The sequence below is a fragment of the Ahaetulla prasina genome, chromosome 7, assembly GCF_028640845.1.
Source record: "Ahaetulla prasina isolate Xishuangbanna chromosome 7, ASM2864084v1, whole genome shotgun sequence".
NCBI lineage: Eukaryota > Metazoa > Chordata > Lepidosauria > Squamata > Colubridae > Ahaetulla > Ahaetulla prasina.
The window spans coordinates 73,667,660-73,684,505 of NC_080545.1; the positions used below are offsets into that span (position 1 = coordinate 73,667,660).

General features: G+C 40.4%; 1 protein-coding gene across 10 annotated transcripts; it reads right to left on the minus strand.

Moving 5' to 3' along the window:
• Window positions 1–403: 403 nt before the first annotated feature.
• On the minus strand, window positions 404–13,708 carry TMEM263 (transmembrane protein 263). Of its 10 annotated transcripts, none has more exons than XM_058190734.1 (5): window positions 13,544–13,708; window positions 10,771–10,806; window positions 9,682–9,770; window positions 3,165–3,234; window positions 404–1,145 (listed from the first exon to the last, which is right to left on the minus strand). In XM_058190734.1, exons 4-5 carry the CDS (start codon window positions 3,226–3,228, stop codon window positions 859–861), a joined length of 351 nt encoding a protein of 116 aa, XP_058046717.1. In that variant the 5' UTR covers window positions 3,229–3,234; window positions 9,682–9,770; window positions 10,771–10,806; window positions 13,544–13,708; the 3' UTR covers window positions 404–858. The 10 variants fall into 10 exon arrangements, with proteins under 10 accessions (XP_058046717.1, XP_058046722.1, XP_058046716.1 ...); XM_058190739.1 differs by having other exon boundaries at window positions 9,682–9,775; window positions 13,544–13,650; XM_058190733.1 differs by lacking the exon at window positions 13,544–13,708 and adding an exon at window positions 13,321–13,340 and having other exon boundaries at window positions 9,682–9,775.
• Window positions 13,709–16,846: the final 3,138 nt, after the last annotated feature.

The following is a 16,846-nucleotide window of genomic DNA, read 5'->3' on the forward strand; positions in this document are numbered from 1 at the left end:
CAGTTAAGCAATCTAACATCATAAAGGGCTTTTCATTTTGCAGGTGAGAACATCAGTACGCTACACCTGAGATTTAGCAGTCTTTCTTTGTCAGTATCAACAGATAAAAAAAGTGTAGAACTCCTTCTACAGACTGCTTTGAAATGACAGACATTACAAAAACTTTAAAAGATTCTCTAAGTAAAAAATAGATTGTTTTTCACCATAAGGCATGAATGATTTGACTCAATATACTATACACACATATACATGCGTGTGCGCACACAAACAAATCCTTGTGACAGTTGACTTCTAAAGAATTTAGTGTTTATAAAAATAGTTTGAAAAAGCAAAGATACACAAGGACTCTATAGGGAGTTCAAGGACTGTTTTCCAAAAAATATAGACACCATAGGCTTGAAGCTAGAACATCAATTTATCGGTTTATGACAGAGGCAACCAATTAAGGGCATAATCAGGCTAATATTTAAGCACTTTAACGCTGAAATTATTTTAAAGGGAGCTATTATAATCAGAACCGTGAAGTGCTTAACTTTTTGCCAAGTCATTCCCTCCACTTCTATTTTCACATTTTTAATTCAAGATATCGAAAAGTGAATTAATGTTCAAACGTGAACCATTCCTTCAGATCCATGTACTTGATTCCTTTTTTTTCCCAATCAAGTGTAACATTTCACCAGACAAGTTCCTGAAGAAATCTAAAGTTTCTGTGATAGCAGGCTGCTAATGTCCCTTGCAGGAGAAAGTTAATTCTTTCAGTTCTTTAGATATTCCTCCAGAATGGTGACCTTACAGTAGTCCAAATTGTGTAGGTCCCATAGCCACATAAGGTCCTCAACGAAACAGTACTGAATTTCTTTAATCAGATTTATCCTTTTTCTTCCCAGTTAAAGGCACTTTGCTTGAGATAGCAGATCCTACAGCTGTAACACTTCCTGTCACAACTGAAACACTTCCTTTAACTAATCCTATTCCCATGGAAGGCACAGCTGTTACTGCTGTTTTGGTCACTTCAAAGCTTTTCCCTCCTATCCATGCTACGCCACCAATTGTGGCACCGACAGCTCCTTTGGTTATGCTGAAGAGGCCGCCAGTCACCCGGGTAAGCATGCCAGGCTGTTGTTGCGGATGATCTTTTACTGAATCTAAAAGAAGAGAAACAGTGTCAGTATTCAGAATTAGTTTAAATGTGGTGGAAATGAAAGACCCAGTGAAATTTTGCTCTACAACAGGAGTGTCAAACTTGATTTCACTGAGAGCTGCCTCAGGGTTGTGTTTTATCTCGGGGGCCCGTGGTGGGTGTGGCCACTCAATATTACTCGTGTCGGGGGCGCCTGTGGTGGCCCGAGCGCTCTGCCAGTGAAAACAGGCTCCCAAGCTCCATTTTCGGCTGCAACAGCCTCCTGCAACCCTCTGCCAGCGAAAACGGAGCTTGGGAAGGCCGTGTGCAGCCCTCCCAAGCTCCGTTTTTGCTGGCAGAGGCACCATGGGCCAGTCCTTTACTGTTTCCAGGGCGGCTTCACGGACTAGATCTTAGCACCCCACAGGCCAGATCCAACCCCTGAGCCTTGAGTTTGACACCCCTGCTCTACAACAACTCTTTCCTATGACATATCACCAGCAGAAGAACATTTTGGGGGGGGGGGAGAATAGCAAAGACTCAATATTTTCTAAGAATGCAAAGAAAGTTCTGAGTGAGTTTTGGTTAATTATTGTTATTAATTAAGGGATTCAGCATTTTTGTATACTAATTACAGGATATAAAATTGTTAAGGAGCAAAATCTGGGCTCTTTTGAGATACCAATATAGGAACTGATTACCATTTGCTGGGCTGAAATACATTAAACTATGGATTGTTTTAATTATGGTATATTGACCAATAAAATGGCAAATTATAAATTATTATCTATAAGGTGCCAATGTTCCAAGTAAAGCACCCATAGAAAACAGAACTCCAGAATGAATATATTCATACATCAGGAAATTACATTATAATTTGTTAATTCCAGTCAGGGACCATTTAGATACATAACATAACATATTAAAATTTATTCCTATATAACCATTTACTACATGTTACTGGGTTCGAAAAGTCAGCATATTATGCTTTCTAGCACTAGTAGAACCAAGCACCTTTCCAGGATAGCAGAAAAAATCCCCACTTCATTTACTTCCTCATCACTCCTGTTTCATAATTAAACATGTAGTTCAGTTTATTTCAAAAGTTAGAGGGAAATCTGAATTTCTGAATCCTTTACGAAATATAATATCATGCAATTTAAACAAACAAAAGAGGCAGCTTTTTCACAAAATCACATCTACTGATTATCTTTCTAATGAAAAATCCTTTTTTTAAAGAAAGGGAAGATAGCTGTTCAGACATTGTTATACTACATTGTCTACCATAATCAGCATAGCTAGAAACATGCATATATGTATGTGTATGTATGTGTGTATACATATATACACAATACACACACATATATATATACATATAGTCTATATATCCAAAATGAAAGAAAGAAAACATAATTTGACAAACATATCCATCTTATGTGTTAATCTCTCTTAATCAATAACCAAGCCATTATCTGAGAGTGGAAAGCAGGTATACAATTACCCTCCGTGTGAATGGAAAGCCAATGGTGGTAGAGATTCTGAAAAAAGCAAGACTACCTTGGAAGTCTGAATAGGACATTCATTTGTGCAAGTAAATCAATTATAAATTAACAAGCCATTTGGTTCAAAACCAAGCTGCATAGCTTTTCAAAGTAGTCCTCCCTTCTCAGCAGCAATATCACATGTCATAAACTATTTTAAAAGGACAATATATTAGGAGAGCAACATATTAATATAACAGATTCTGCATAACCTTAGGTTATTTTAACTATTATTAGCTTGGATATTTAATCACGAGAAAAGCAGACTAGTAATTTTAGTGTGTTGACATGAAGTAGCCATTGAAGTTCTTGGGTGACCAATTATCCTGCAGCAAGCAAAACCCAACAAACATACCTTTAAAAGTTTTTTTTTAAAAAGGCAATATGTTTGTAATTTACAAAGTTAGCTTTGAAATCTGCTTATAGAGAATAGAATACCAATTTGAAAAGAACAATTTACTGCATCATATTTGAGCAAACAGCACTGTTATTGTAAAATATACCTTCTGGGGGTTCACTGTTAAGATACGGAGGAACATCTTGCTCATCCTTCTCTGTCTGGTTCATTATTGCCTGAAAATAAAAAATAAAAAACGTATAGTTTCTAGGTTAGTCCAACCCTTTTCAAGGTTCTTTTGAAAAGTTACTCGCTAGCAAGTCAATGAAAGCATATGCTGGGACAGGTTTTCCATGGCAACCCAATCACCAATACAATACTTTATGGGTGAGGGTGGAGGTCCATTGTCTGAGCTTGTGGTAACAAAACATTCTGAATGTTTTGTTACCAGGCTAGATAACATCTAGTAATGAAAAGTTCGGAAACCAACCCACAAGCTTGGAAAACGAACTTTCACCCTCATCCTACACCCGAGCTATAGATATTTAGCACTATCGCATACGTTAAGAACTAATATTCTAGAGCCATGATGGCAAACCTATGGCACGTGTGCCACAAGTGGCACACAGATCCATCTTTGCGGGCATGACAGCCATCGCCCAGCCCAGCTCCACCACGCATACGCATGCGCCTCCAACCAGCCAGTTGGTCTTCGGGTCTCTGCTGTGCATGCGCGGGGCCTTTCCCGAACTCCGTAGGTTCCACCCTCCACAGGTGCCTCTCCATAGCAGAAATGGAAGAGAAAGCCTGGGCACGCAAGAGGGGGGGAACTGTGGAGATCTTGAGGAACCCCTCTCCGTGCCATGTTTTGGCCCTGAAAAGCCTCCTGCACCAACCTGGAAGCCAAAATGAGGGCCGGGGCGCATGCGTGGAGATCATCACTGTTCTAGAGCATTGATGGTGAACATATAACATCCCATAGCTGACATGCCACAATGTTTTGGGTGACACACCAGTGTTTACACCTACATTCACCAACTGTTCTCAAAAGCATATCTTGCTATCATGTGATTTTCTAAGACTGGGCAAAAGTGGGGTATGTTCTTGAGTGGCCTTTGGAATCTCCAAAAATCCTGTGAGGAAAAGATATGCTTTCGCACAGTTCCCGGAGGATACAGAAGAGCATTCTCCAAAGCCGCTTCAAAAATGAAGGCCTGTGAGACACGGAGAAGCTCTAGAATAGAATAGAATAGAATAGAATTTATTGGCCAAGTGTGATTGGACACACAAGGAATTTGTCTTGGTGCATATGCTCTCAGTGTACATAAAAGAAAAGATACGTTCATCAAGGTACAACATTTACAACACAATTGATGGTCAATATATCAATATAAATCATAAGGATTGCCAGCAACAAGTTATAGTCATATAGTCATAAGTGGAAAGAGATTGGTGATGGGAACTATGAAACAATTAATAGTAGTGCAGATTCAGTAAATAGTCTGACAGTGTTGATGGAATTATTTGTTTAGCAGAGTGATGGCCTTCGGGAAAAAACTGTTCTTGTGTCTAGTTGTTCTGGTGTGCAGTGCTCTATAGCGTCGTTTTGAGGGTAGGAGTTGAAACAGTTTATGTCCAGGATGCGAGGGATCTGCAAATATTTTCACGGCCCTCTTCTTGATTCGTGCAGTATACAGGTCCTCAATGAAAGGCAGGTTGGTAGCAATTATTTTTTCTGCAGTTCTAATTATCCTCTGAAGTCTGTGTTTTTCTTGTTGGATTGCAGAACCGAACCAGACAGTTATAGAGGTGCAAATGACAGACTCAATAATTCCTCTGTAGAATTGGATCAGCAGCTCCTTGGGCAGTTTGAGTTTACTGAGTTGGCACAGAAAGAACATTCTTTGTTGTCCTTTTTTAATGATGTTTTTGATGTTAGCTGTCCATTTGAGATCTTGCGATATGATAGAACCTAGAAATTTGAAGGTTTCTACTCTTGATACTGTGTTGTCAAGTATTGTGAGAGGTGGAAGTATGGAAGGGTTTCTCCTGAAGTCTACCACCATTTCTACGGTTTTGAGTGTGTTCAGTTCCAGATTGTTTTGGTTGCACCACAAGGCTAGTCGTTCGACCTCTCGTCTATATGCGGATTCGTCATTGTCTCAAATGAGACCACTGTTAGATAGGCTGCAGGAGCCTGTTAGCAGAAAGAGGACACTGCCAGAAGGTAAGCAGCACAAGGCATATCCTGGGGAACGGTGCAAGGGGACCAATGAGGAAAGAGATAGAGAATTGCTTCTCTTTTGTTTAGTGTGTATGTATATGATATGCCAGCAGAGTCATGTTAGGCATTTTATGAATTTTTGGAACACCAAGTGCAAAAGATTCACCATGACTATACTAGAGGGCACTCATGCTATGTAACAATATGCAACTTCCAATGTTTCCTTTAGGGCCTAGGATATAAGCTTAAATGTGGAAAAGAAAAAATATTATCTAATTCAGAGTCAGGATAATTTGCATTCTTGTTTCAAGCAGGCTGCCAGTTGAAAAATTTCTTAAAACCTGCCTTACTAGAAGTAAGGCAATAATAATTATGTATTTTCAGCTGTGCTATAATAACGAAAAGCTGTCAATTGAGCCACAAATATAACTGCTTGAATCAAGATCTTTTACAGTAAACCTTTACATAATAATTTAACAAATTCTAAATTTAGAACTGATTTCTTCTTTTAAATAAGAAAAACAAATAGGCCAAGCCTCATTCTCAACACCTTGTGTTATTTTAATAATTAGAGAACAGTTGAGTCCATATTATCTTGAGTATCAAGTGAGTAGAATATGGAAACCTTAAGACTGTGGTTATGTCATTTATTAATCTATCACTGCAATAAATTGTAATGTGCACATTAAGAATACTGAAGTAATGTTGGAGTTGGAATTAGGACTTTGACATATTAGTGTAAAATTTAAAAGCAGCATGATAAGTTCAGTATCAAGGTGAAAATACAATATATTCAGTGAATAATGTATCATTAAAGTTATTATAATAACCATGCAATACTTTAAAAAAACAAAAGGATTTACATCTAAATATGACTCAACTATTCAACTCAGGAAATTTCATTTCTATTTCATTCAAGATAAAGATGTCAGCAATCTGAAATGGCCTATCCTTATACAAATCAGATCTGCCACATGAAGGCATTGCACAAGCAATTCTGTTAAGTAACATCTGATTACAGAGGCAATTCAATAAGGCTGAGGGAGGGAAGTACTACCCTGGAGTAATCTTTCATGAACCTTATTCAGGATTATCAAGATCATATGGAATTTCGCCAAGTAACGTGGTATTAACATAACTCTCAACATGGAAAATAGAATTCAATAGGAATAACTGTCAACTGCCAACAGCAGTGGTGGGTTGTTACCGGTTCGCCCCGATTCTGGCGAACTAGTAGTAGCAGCAGCGGTGGGAGGCTCTGCCCACCACCCCGGACGTCATCAAATACCGATAGCAAAGGTAAGTGAAACTCACCACTGGCCTACAGGTTAACAGGACATAACAATAGTTTCCACTTCCTGTCCTTAAATTAGAACACAATAGCATTACCTTGCTTTTTGAGCTATTTTAAAAGGTCACATGACTTATCTGATGCTAACAGATGAATTATTTTATGTGCTTCCCATTGCTGTCTCAACATGGGTTTTTCTTTAACATACTCTGAAGAATTAAATAGTTCTTTACTATTTAATACTATAGTATTTATACACATTTCTTCCTTCTGTAAAAAGATAGCAAGAACTGAACAAGATAGTGTTTTTTAAGCCTCTTTTGGCTTTTTAAAACCAAGAGTCAATTAAATATTGAACTCTAAACTCTAGCAACTATCATTAGAATATTTTAAAAATCATCTCTACAGATTTATACAATATAAATCAAAATTATATTTCATGTGACTTACATACCTATATAATGCATTATATAGTTTCAGAATGACAAGTTCCCTCTTGTTTTCTTCTAATTAAATAACATTACCACAGTAAAATAATTTTAAGTTGCCCAACCACCCCTGAAAGATTAACCTAACTCAACAAAAATAATATATCTAACAAGATATACCTTCTAGAAAAACTGGTGAGCCAATTCAACAACTACAGCTTAGACAATGTGATATCTGGTAATGTGTGTTCCTTTAGCGACACAGTTGTTCAGTTGCTATTTTTAGCCTACATGCTTAATGAACAAGCTTCTTCCCCCCCCCCCCGACATTTTGATGTAACTATAAAAACAGGCAGCTGTGCAACGCTTTAATATATATCTCATTATTGCTATGCAACCGAATAATGTAATTGAAATTACAAATACCAAATTATAAAAAATTGCTAAATACTCCTATTTATTGTAGCAAATAACAATCTCTTGAAAGAATTATTGTTGTTGTTGAATAGGTTGCAGTAGATTAGAGAAGCCTGCAGACACTGGAGGGATTCTGGGAATTGCAGTCCCAACTCAGTTGGAGAATGTCAAACTGGGAAGGGTAAATTGGAATCTAGGACTGTGCAAAAGTCTTCAAACTGATTTGGAAAAGGTGTTTTGAAACATTTGCAACATTTGTGACCCATTAAAGTGGCCTTATCTTTTTCTAGGATGCATGATTCTAGAACAAAACACAGGTGTTTTAATGAGTCAGAGAAAAAGGGCTGTGTTCTCACAAGGTCTAAAGGACTTCTCCCAAATCTAATCCAAAGCACGGCTGAGCTCCAGTAGAATATAGCCACAAGGTGGAAAATTGTACTAGACAATTACTGTAAATATGTGCCTTTCACTGCCTCTGCTCATGATTTTTACATGCTATAATGACTATACAACACGTAGAAAGTTATGTGCAATACATTTACAGTATATATCCTGATATGTAACAAATGAATTTATGACAATGTAGTCAGGAAAGTCTGTCATCTTTCAATCATGCAAAGATGATCCTTTATTTTCATTGCTCATTTTAGCATAAACGTAACAATCATCTTTACATCCTGTAGATTCTTTCACATATCTGTAGAAAGTCTGTTTAATTATAATTAACATTCCTGGGCTATGAACTCACACTTGTCTCAATTCCTTCCCTCATCCATAACAAATAACACAAAAATCTTGTAGCATAAATAAGAAACAACAATATGAATTCTTCAGATTGCCCAAGTCCTTTGGACTTAAAATAGCTAATAAATTAATGTAACATATAAAACCCAAAATATGATTTTGTTTTATTTCTCATTTCTAGGAGATGTTTCCTATCCAAATTTTTGCAAAAGAAATCTTCATATTCGTAGGTTGGATGAGTATTACACTATGCAATAATAAATAGTTGACTCAAGTTTTATCTTGGTTTTTTGTAAATATCTGTATTGTATCTTTTAACTGCTTTTTATTGTATTCTTTGAATATTCTTTTTGTGCAGCAAAAAAGGTTTGAAATAATCTGACACCACAGTGGAAATCACAGATCTCAATGACCCTGGGACACTGCAACTGTCATAAATGTGAGTCAGTTGTCAAGCACCCTGTGGGGTGCCACAGGGGTCGGTTCTCTCGCCTCTCCTGTTCAACATCTATATGAAGCCGCTGGGTGAGATCATCCGTGGTTTTGGGGTGAGGTACCAGCTGTACGGTGATGATACTCAGCTGAACATTTCCACCCCTAACCACCCCAGCGAAGCTGTCGAAGTGTTGTCCCGGTGTCTGGAGGCCGTGCGGGTCTGGATGGGGAAGAACAGGCTTAGACTCAACCCCTCCAAGACTGAGTGGCTGTGGATGCCGGCATCCTGGTACAGTCAGCTGCAGCCGCTGCTGACTGTTGGGGGCGAGTCATTGGCCCCAATGGAGAGGGTCTGCAACTTAGGCGTTCTCCTAGATGGACAGTTGTCCTTTGAAGAACATCTGACGACCGTCTCCAGGAGAGCTTTTTATCAGGTTCGCCTGATCCGCCAGTTGCGCCCCTTTCTAGACCGGGATTCCTTATGCACGGTCACTCATGCCCTCGTCAATTCTCGCCTGGACTACTGTAACACTCTCTACGTGGGGCTCCCCTTGAAGAGCACCCGGAGGCTCCAGCTGGTCCAGAATGCGGCTGCGCGGGTGATAGAGGGAGCTATTCGTGGCTCCCATATAACACCTTTCCTGCGCAAGCTGCACTGGCTGCCTGTGGTCTTCCGGGTGCAATTCAAGGTGATAGTCACCACCTTTAAAGCGCTCCATGGCTTAGGACCGGGGTATTTACGGGACCGCCTGCTGCCACCGTTTGCCTCCCATCGACCCTTGCGCTCCCATAGGGAGGGCCTTCTCAGGGTGCCGTCAGCCAAACAAGGGCCTCTGGTGGCTCAGACTGTTAAAGACAGTCTGTTATTAACAGCAGCTGCTTGCAATTACTGCAGGTTCAAGTTCCACCAGGCCCAAGGTTGACTCAGCTTTCCATCCTTTATAAGGTAGGTAAAATGAGGACCCAGATTGTTGGGGGCAATAAGTTGACTTTGTATATAATATACAAATGGATGACGACTATTGCTTAACATAGTGTAAGCCGCCCTGAGTCTTCGGAGAAGGGCGGGATATAAATGCAAATAAAAAAAAAAATGTCGGCTGGCGACCCCCAGGGGGAGAGCCTTCTCTGTGGGGGCACCTACCCTCTGGAATGAGCTTCCCCCAAGACTTCGACAGCTCCCTGACCTCCGGACCTTCCGCCGCGAGCTGAAGACGTACGTATTCTTCCGTGCTGGACTGGCATAAAATTAAAAACTATTAGTAATTTTAATGGGGTTTTTTATGGTTTTAATGTGTATTTTAATTAATGGGCCAAATTGAATAGGTTTTTTAAAATTGGTTTTTAGCTGTATATTGTATGTCTTTTATTGCGTTTTTTACCTGGCTGTAAACCGCCCTGAGTCCTTCGGGAGAAGGGCAGTATAGAAATTAAATTATTCAATTCAATTCAATTATTCAAGCGTCTGAATGTAAATCACATAACCGTGGGGATGCTGCAATGGTCATAAGCAGGGGTGAAATGCTACCGGTTCGGACTCGATCGCCTGATCCGGTAGCGATGGTGGCAGGTGATTCAGAGAACCGGTAGCAAAAATCCCTGCCCCTCCCCCTCCTGCCCAGCTGAACTGTGTGATCATCAAAGGTTTGTTTTTTTTACTTTTAAAAGCATTTTTCCTTCAGCCGAAAAAATGCTTTTAAAAGTAAAAAAAAAAACACCCTCTGATGATCGCGCGGCCCAACTGGGATCGTCAGAACCCTTTAAAAGCATTTTTAATTAAATTAATTAAAATTAATTAATTTTATTTTAAAATTTTATTTAAAATTAATTTAAAAAATGCTTTTAAAGTTTAAAAAAAAAGTTGGCCATGCCCACCCAGTCACATTACGGCCACAGAACTAGTAGTAACAAATTTTACATTTCACCCCTGGTCATAAGTATGAGAAATGGTCATCATTTTTTTCAGTGCCGTTGTAACTTTGAGCGATCACTAAGTGAACTGTTGTAAATTGAGGACTACCTATATGTCCGTAAAATATCCAGTATGAATAAAATATACATATGAATGCTGTAGTAGTTTGATTCTTAAACCGGATGAGGTAGAGAGAAAGTTGTTATTCTGCCCAAGATATTTCTGGAAACATATTTTTTTCCTGCCTTGTCCTCTACCACTAACATTTAGGCTTTCTCAATAGACACAAACAATAAATACTTTATTAGTATCCATACTTACCAAATATTACTGTATTCAAATGTCCCACGTGGTTTTCTATATAAAATCAAAGAGAATTATATACTTAACATTTTTTAATAAAAAGATTTATCAAAATGTTACTGTACAAGAAATCCAAATATAACAGACTAATATCTGCAACTCAAATTATGTGATAGGTGAGCATATCTTCCAGAAAAATATCTGCAGCAACTACCAATAAATTGGACTACCAATAAAGAATATTTGTAGAGTTCGAGGGGTGGAAATGAGGCGTCAGAGAGCACCAAGGACCCCTCACAATTGAACTAGCTTGAGAATCAAGATTCTGGATTCATGAAAATATGATATTCTAAGCAAAATACTAGATAATGATCTTTAATTGCTTTAAGTGAATAATCATTCTATACTGCTTCATTTTTTTTAAAACAGCATACAAACATTTGCTCAGAATTATATGGCTGTCCAGATTCTCCTCAGCAGTCCTGTTTACACTGCGTAATTAACGAAGTCAATTAATGTTCAGTTTCCACAAAATCTGAAAAACAGATTCAGACCTGATTGTCTCTTTATTGTGCAGAGATCTTCAGATCTAACATTATTTTTAGAATCCTGATTTATTGTGTTCATTCTTACTAAAATAGAATAATTAAAAAAAGATAGATTCTCATTTTCAAGGTTGGTAAAGTGAGGATTCAGATTGTTGGGGGCAATATGCTGACTATACACCGCTTAGAGAGATTTGTAAAGCACTGTGAAGTGTTATATAAGTCTAAGTGCTATTGCCATTTCATTACTTGCACCGAGAAAAGAGTTTGCAGTCATAGCATCTGATATTTGGGGACAATTAAAGCATTACTATTAGCATTATACCATTCTTTCCAATTTGGTGGAAGCCAGATGTTTTGAATTACAACCTTTATAATACAACAGTGATTGTTGAATGGCAATTCCAGAAATTGTAATCCAAGATATTTTTAGGCATAAATTGGAGAAAGCTGCATTATAAAATGAAGACCCTTTGATTGGAAAAGCAGTTTTAAGTTCAATAAAACTGTTCAATACAAAGAGTCCAATACAATATTTCTTCACTTCACTATTTTATCATTGCAGCTTATGAGTAAAATTAGAAAAGCCAATTATTAAAATATTAAAATGAAAGCCATTTTGTTTTTCTTTAGAAATTTGCCAAACTTAATTCAAAGAACCATTTTAAAATTCCTCATCATTCCCACAAAGGAAAGCAATGTTTCCGAAGAGGTTGGAGAATTCCTTATTTCATTATTGCATCTTTTTGTAGGCTTTACCTAGCTGATAATTTAACTTTATGATACAGGGTGGGTGATGGCCAGCAACGTGGGGGGCCCAGAGTACTTTTAAAGAAGAAAATTCCCCATCTTTTCTGCCAAACATCCAATTACATTCAATTTAAAACTGAGGCATTTTATTTTCCTGGAAGAGTTTGAAAACCACACACTCTCCACGCAAAGTTGACTTGCATATTAAATATAACCTTACAATTTCGGCGCTATAAAAGCAGAAATATACTTACACACATATACAGTAAGCTATCTAATGAAGGCGCAATATTAATTTTCAGAGGTTCCAATGACAATCTGAGGACATGCGTTACACCCAACCTTGTTTTCCACCGAGAGTAATAATAATCTTCCCCACCGGGACCAAGCCTGAAAACACACTCAGGAACAGGAGCGTAAACAGCTGCCCCCCCCCCGCTCCTCCACATTGCAAAGGCCTCCAAATGGGGGCCCAGCAAACACAAAGGGCTGATGGATGGCACGCAGCAGTGACGTGGCAGAGGAGGCAGGCGCAGAACCCGGAGCCATACTGCTGTTGACGTGCAGCCTGGCTTCTTTTCCCCACCTCCTCGCGGGCTCTTCCACGTTGAACCCCCCAACCCCCACCCACCCCAAATCTAAATATCCGCTGCCAGAATATACTGGCCCCGCTTCTGCCTTTTCTCCTGCGTAATCTATTTTTAACCTCCCTTTGCACCCGCACTTCCCCCTCCCCCACCCCCGTTCTCCTCGTCTTCCAATCCAAGCAGCCGTCAGTGCTGCCGAAAGTGGCTCTGCAGGGAAGGCTGGTGGACGTTTAAAACAGTTAAAAGAGACCTACCGACAAACGCCATTAAGGGGAGGCTTCTCCCGCTGGGTCCCAAGACGTTGCGCGATTCCCGCGGATCGGAGCTTTCCCGATTTCCGCTGGAAAGCGGCAATCCCGAGGAAATTCGCGCTCGGGAGACTATTCCCACTGAACGCTGCCTGCGACGGGAACCTCGGGAGCGCAAGGCTGCTCGGTCAAGATCGGGGAAGAAGTGCAACTCCCTGTTTGAGGCTTTCCTTTTTCCCAACACCACCAAGTTCGGTCCCCTCGTCCTCGCTATGCTTCTCAGGTTGCACCCCCCCGCCGCCTCTTGCTATAGGATGGCACCTAGCGGGAAGCACCTTCCTTCCACGTTCAGAACAGTTCTCAGGCCAATTTTGTAGAGACGGCGTTTCGGCTCCCTTGGTGCGCAAAGCGGCCCTATACCCGCGCCCCCGTTCCCACCTTCGCGCCCCTCAGCAGGCGAGAGACCCCGGCCTCGGCAAGCCGCGGAGGGGGCAGGCGACAGCCCTCCTCTCCCCCCCCCCCCCATCTCATCCCATTCTTCTTCTTCTTCCAGCCCGGAAGGAAAGGGGTGGAGAAGATGCCCCAGGCAACTCCACCCCGCACTTTGTGCGCAAAGCGCAAGAGGAGGCTGGAGACTAGGAGGCCGACCTTCCAAACTCACCTCGCTGGGATGCCTGCGCCGTTCAGTTCAGCACAGCGGAAAACTCGACCAGGCAAGCCCGAATCCGACTCCGACCCCTTGGCGGCTGCCTCTTCAGCCCTTGCCGACGTGGCGCCCTACGCACCTCGCCCGTCCCCGCCCGCAGAACCCGCCCCAGGCCGGCCCCCGGCGCCCCCCGGCGCGGCTCTGGAGGGGCGCGCAGGCGCTTGAGTCCGACCGGGCCGTCTCGGAACTTGGGCTGCCTCTCTTCCCTTTCCTCCTCCTCCTCCTCTTACGAGAGCGATGCTAAGGAACCACACGGGAGGAATTAAGTTGACCGCGGCGATCAATAATTCCTCTTCTCTCTACTTCTTGTTTTACCTTGAGCGCCTTGCCGAGGCTGCAAGTTGTGGCAAGGATGTTGAATAAGCGACCTCAGCTCGTTGCAAATTGTTACCCCTTTTCTCAAGTAAGGCTACTGACAGCTGCGTACCAGGCAGACGTTCAAAACTGTAACTGGGTCGGCTGTGAATTATGATCCCAGTTTTGCCTGAAGTTGCCAAAGGCTTGCCAAGGGAGAGACCCGAAGGAAGAAACGGGCGATGTTAGAACTCCCGTGTCAAGGAGCTTTTGACAGAAAAGTAGCCAACGCTTGGAAATGGGGATAAGTCGTGGGATGGGTGCTTTGAAATTGTTACTTAAAGACCCTGGAAAGTAGGAATAAACACTGGATAATTTTAGATAAGATTCTGCATTGAAGACTAGAAGTGACCAATAGGCCTATGGTTATTTCTTGTTCATGCACATGGTAAATATATATGTAACTTAAACAAATACACCCAATGTCTTCAATTAGTGTTTGTTGACTGGAGTGTAGAGTTTATGGGGTGGAATGTCTTTGAGGAGAGGCAATCTTTTTGACCAGTAAGAATTGACAATTTCAGCAGCAGTGCTCTCCCAGACTCAATATGGAGTTATTTAGGCTATGCTCTTTACAGGAATAATTCCATTTCTCACACCCAGCTGCTTGATTGCAATTTTCTGACCAATTGGTTTTCTTCCCCCCTCCCCTTTTCTTGTGTTCCCCTTACTCTTCTGAAAGTAGGCAATGTCTTTATTGTATTACTATCCTGAGAGGCTTTCTAATGCGTGAGAAAACCGTTTACAGCAACCATTTTTAAAAAAAATAGTACAGCAGAGATAAAAATAGGATTGACAGCCAGTCATGGGCTGGTGATTGTGGCCTCAGCAGAATTCTTGTCTTATCTGAGGGTAGGTTTAACAATGACTGGTTGTGATGTTAGGATTTTTACTAGGGCTGTGTGGTCTGAAAATAATTTGGAAAAACAATAACAAGAGTTCTCACTTATACCTAAAAGCAGTTTGACTCTTCAAGCTTCTATGTAGCCTGAAAACAAATGTGGCTATGGTTTAAAAGTTGCATTTATCTTTGCAACTAAATTGTGATAGCAGTTGTTCATGGCCTGACTTTTTAAATTCTAAATTTAAATTTTAAACTTTTAATGGTAATTTTATTGGGTATTTTTATGGTCAATCGACGGTTTTAATCTGGCCTTTCATTGAATAAGCTTTTTAATGGTTATTTTAATATGTATATTTATTGTTTTAAATGAAGGCTGTACACCGCCCTGAGTCCTTCGGGAGAAGGGCGGTATAGAAGTTTGATAAATAAATAAATAAAAAAAAATGTTTCCAAACAGAAGTCAGGCGGCTTTCTGGTAATTATCTAGTGGTCCTGGAGAATATAAAAATAGACCAAAAAGGGAGATAAGAAATCACCTGGGAAGTCAATTGGATTAGCTTCCAGATGACAAACTTCTATGAGGCATACTAAAACAATGCCTGGATTGGAAATCAGATTGGAATGATCAAAGAAGTAGTCTCTGCACAGGATTGCTAGAAATCAGGCAAGATTTAGTTATTTTACACCCAAAGGCAAAATTGATCTTCCTGATATGCAAGATGATTATTTTCAAACAAGAGAGCTGGTATTGCCTTCCTCAGTACAACAAGTACTTTTCCTTCTATAATTATATGTTTACAATGGGATTATTTTGGCTTGCTCAATCAAAGCTGGAAAAGATCCTGTGTAAGTATTATTGCATGTTATTTTCTCTAGAACACTTAAAACACTGAAGTTAGGAGTCAATTGACATTGATCCAGTCAATTCTGAAAGGCTTCCCATTGAGAATTTCAGACAGAAATTATTTTCTTCTTTTCTTTAGTTGCAAAGTATGAACAATTTTCTCAGGCTTACTATACTTTCTAGTGAGGATTCGAATACAGGTGGTCCTTGATTGAAGACCACTTGCTTAGTGACCAATTGAAGTTACAATGGACCTCCTCAGAACTACTTACAACCTGGGTTTGAAGTTCTGACAGCTACCTCCCAGACAGGTGATCACATTTTGAGCACTTGGCAACCAATCCACGTTTACAACCATTTGCAGTATCCCATGATCATGTGACCATGATCACGTGATTGGTGTTTTCTGATTCCCAGCAAAAAACACCCATTAATTAAAATAGGTTTGTTACAACCATGGCATTTGCTTAACAACTGCCATAAAAAAGATTGTTAAATCAGGCATGCCATAAGGTGTCCCATTTGACAGATACAGTTTATGACTAATTCTGGACCCAATTACAGTCATAAATTGAGGATTCCCTATACTGAATTTATTTTAAAGGGTTCCTCTTACTCTTTGCACTAGAGAATAGTTATAGCAATCATATTCTCTCAGCTCATAATTCCTCTTTGTATTGTCAAATATAAGATCTATCTGGAGCAAAGTCCCACATTCAGATGAAATATAAATTCATTTTAAAAAGAACAACTCACATTCTTCATTATAATTCTCACATTAAGACATTTTGTTCTGTATTTATTGTTTACAACAGAGCTGTCAAACTCCCGGCCGGATGCGTTGCCAGAGGTGGGATTCACTTACCTTCCCTACTGGTTCGCAAATGTGAGTGCACGTGCCAACTCTGTGCATGTGCACGGCCTTCTGCGCATGTGCAGTAGTCGTGCATTATGTCCGGGCGGTTGGGCGGAGCTACCAGTTTGCGCGATCCAGAGAGAACAGACTGAATCCCACCACTGTGCATCATGTGCTGGCCATGGCCACGTCCGGTTTAGCGAAGGGGAAAAAAGTCCCCTTGACGCTGTGATGACGTGAGTTTGACATCACATTAGAACATAGAATAATAGAGGTGGAACGGATCTCGGAGATTTTCTAATCCAACTCCCTGCTGGAGCGTACCATTTCAGACAAATAGTTATCCAGTCTCTTTTTGAA

Coding starts and splice junctions, on each gene's coding strand:
- TMEM263 (XM_058190728.1), bottom strand. Junction 9,771..10,770: donor TTTGAATACAGTAATATTTG/GTAAGTATGGAT, acceptor ATGCCAGTCCAG/CACGGAAGAATACGTACGTC. Junction 3,235..9,681: donor GGGGAAGCTCATTCCAGAGG/GTAGGTGCCCCC, acceptor TTTTATTTTCAG/GCAATAATGAACCAGACAGA.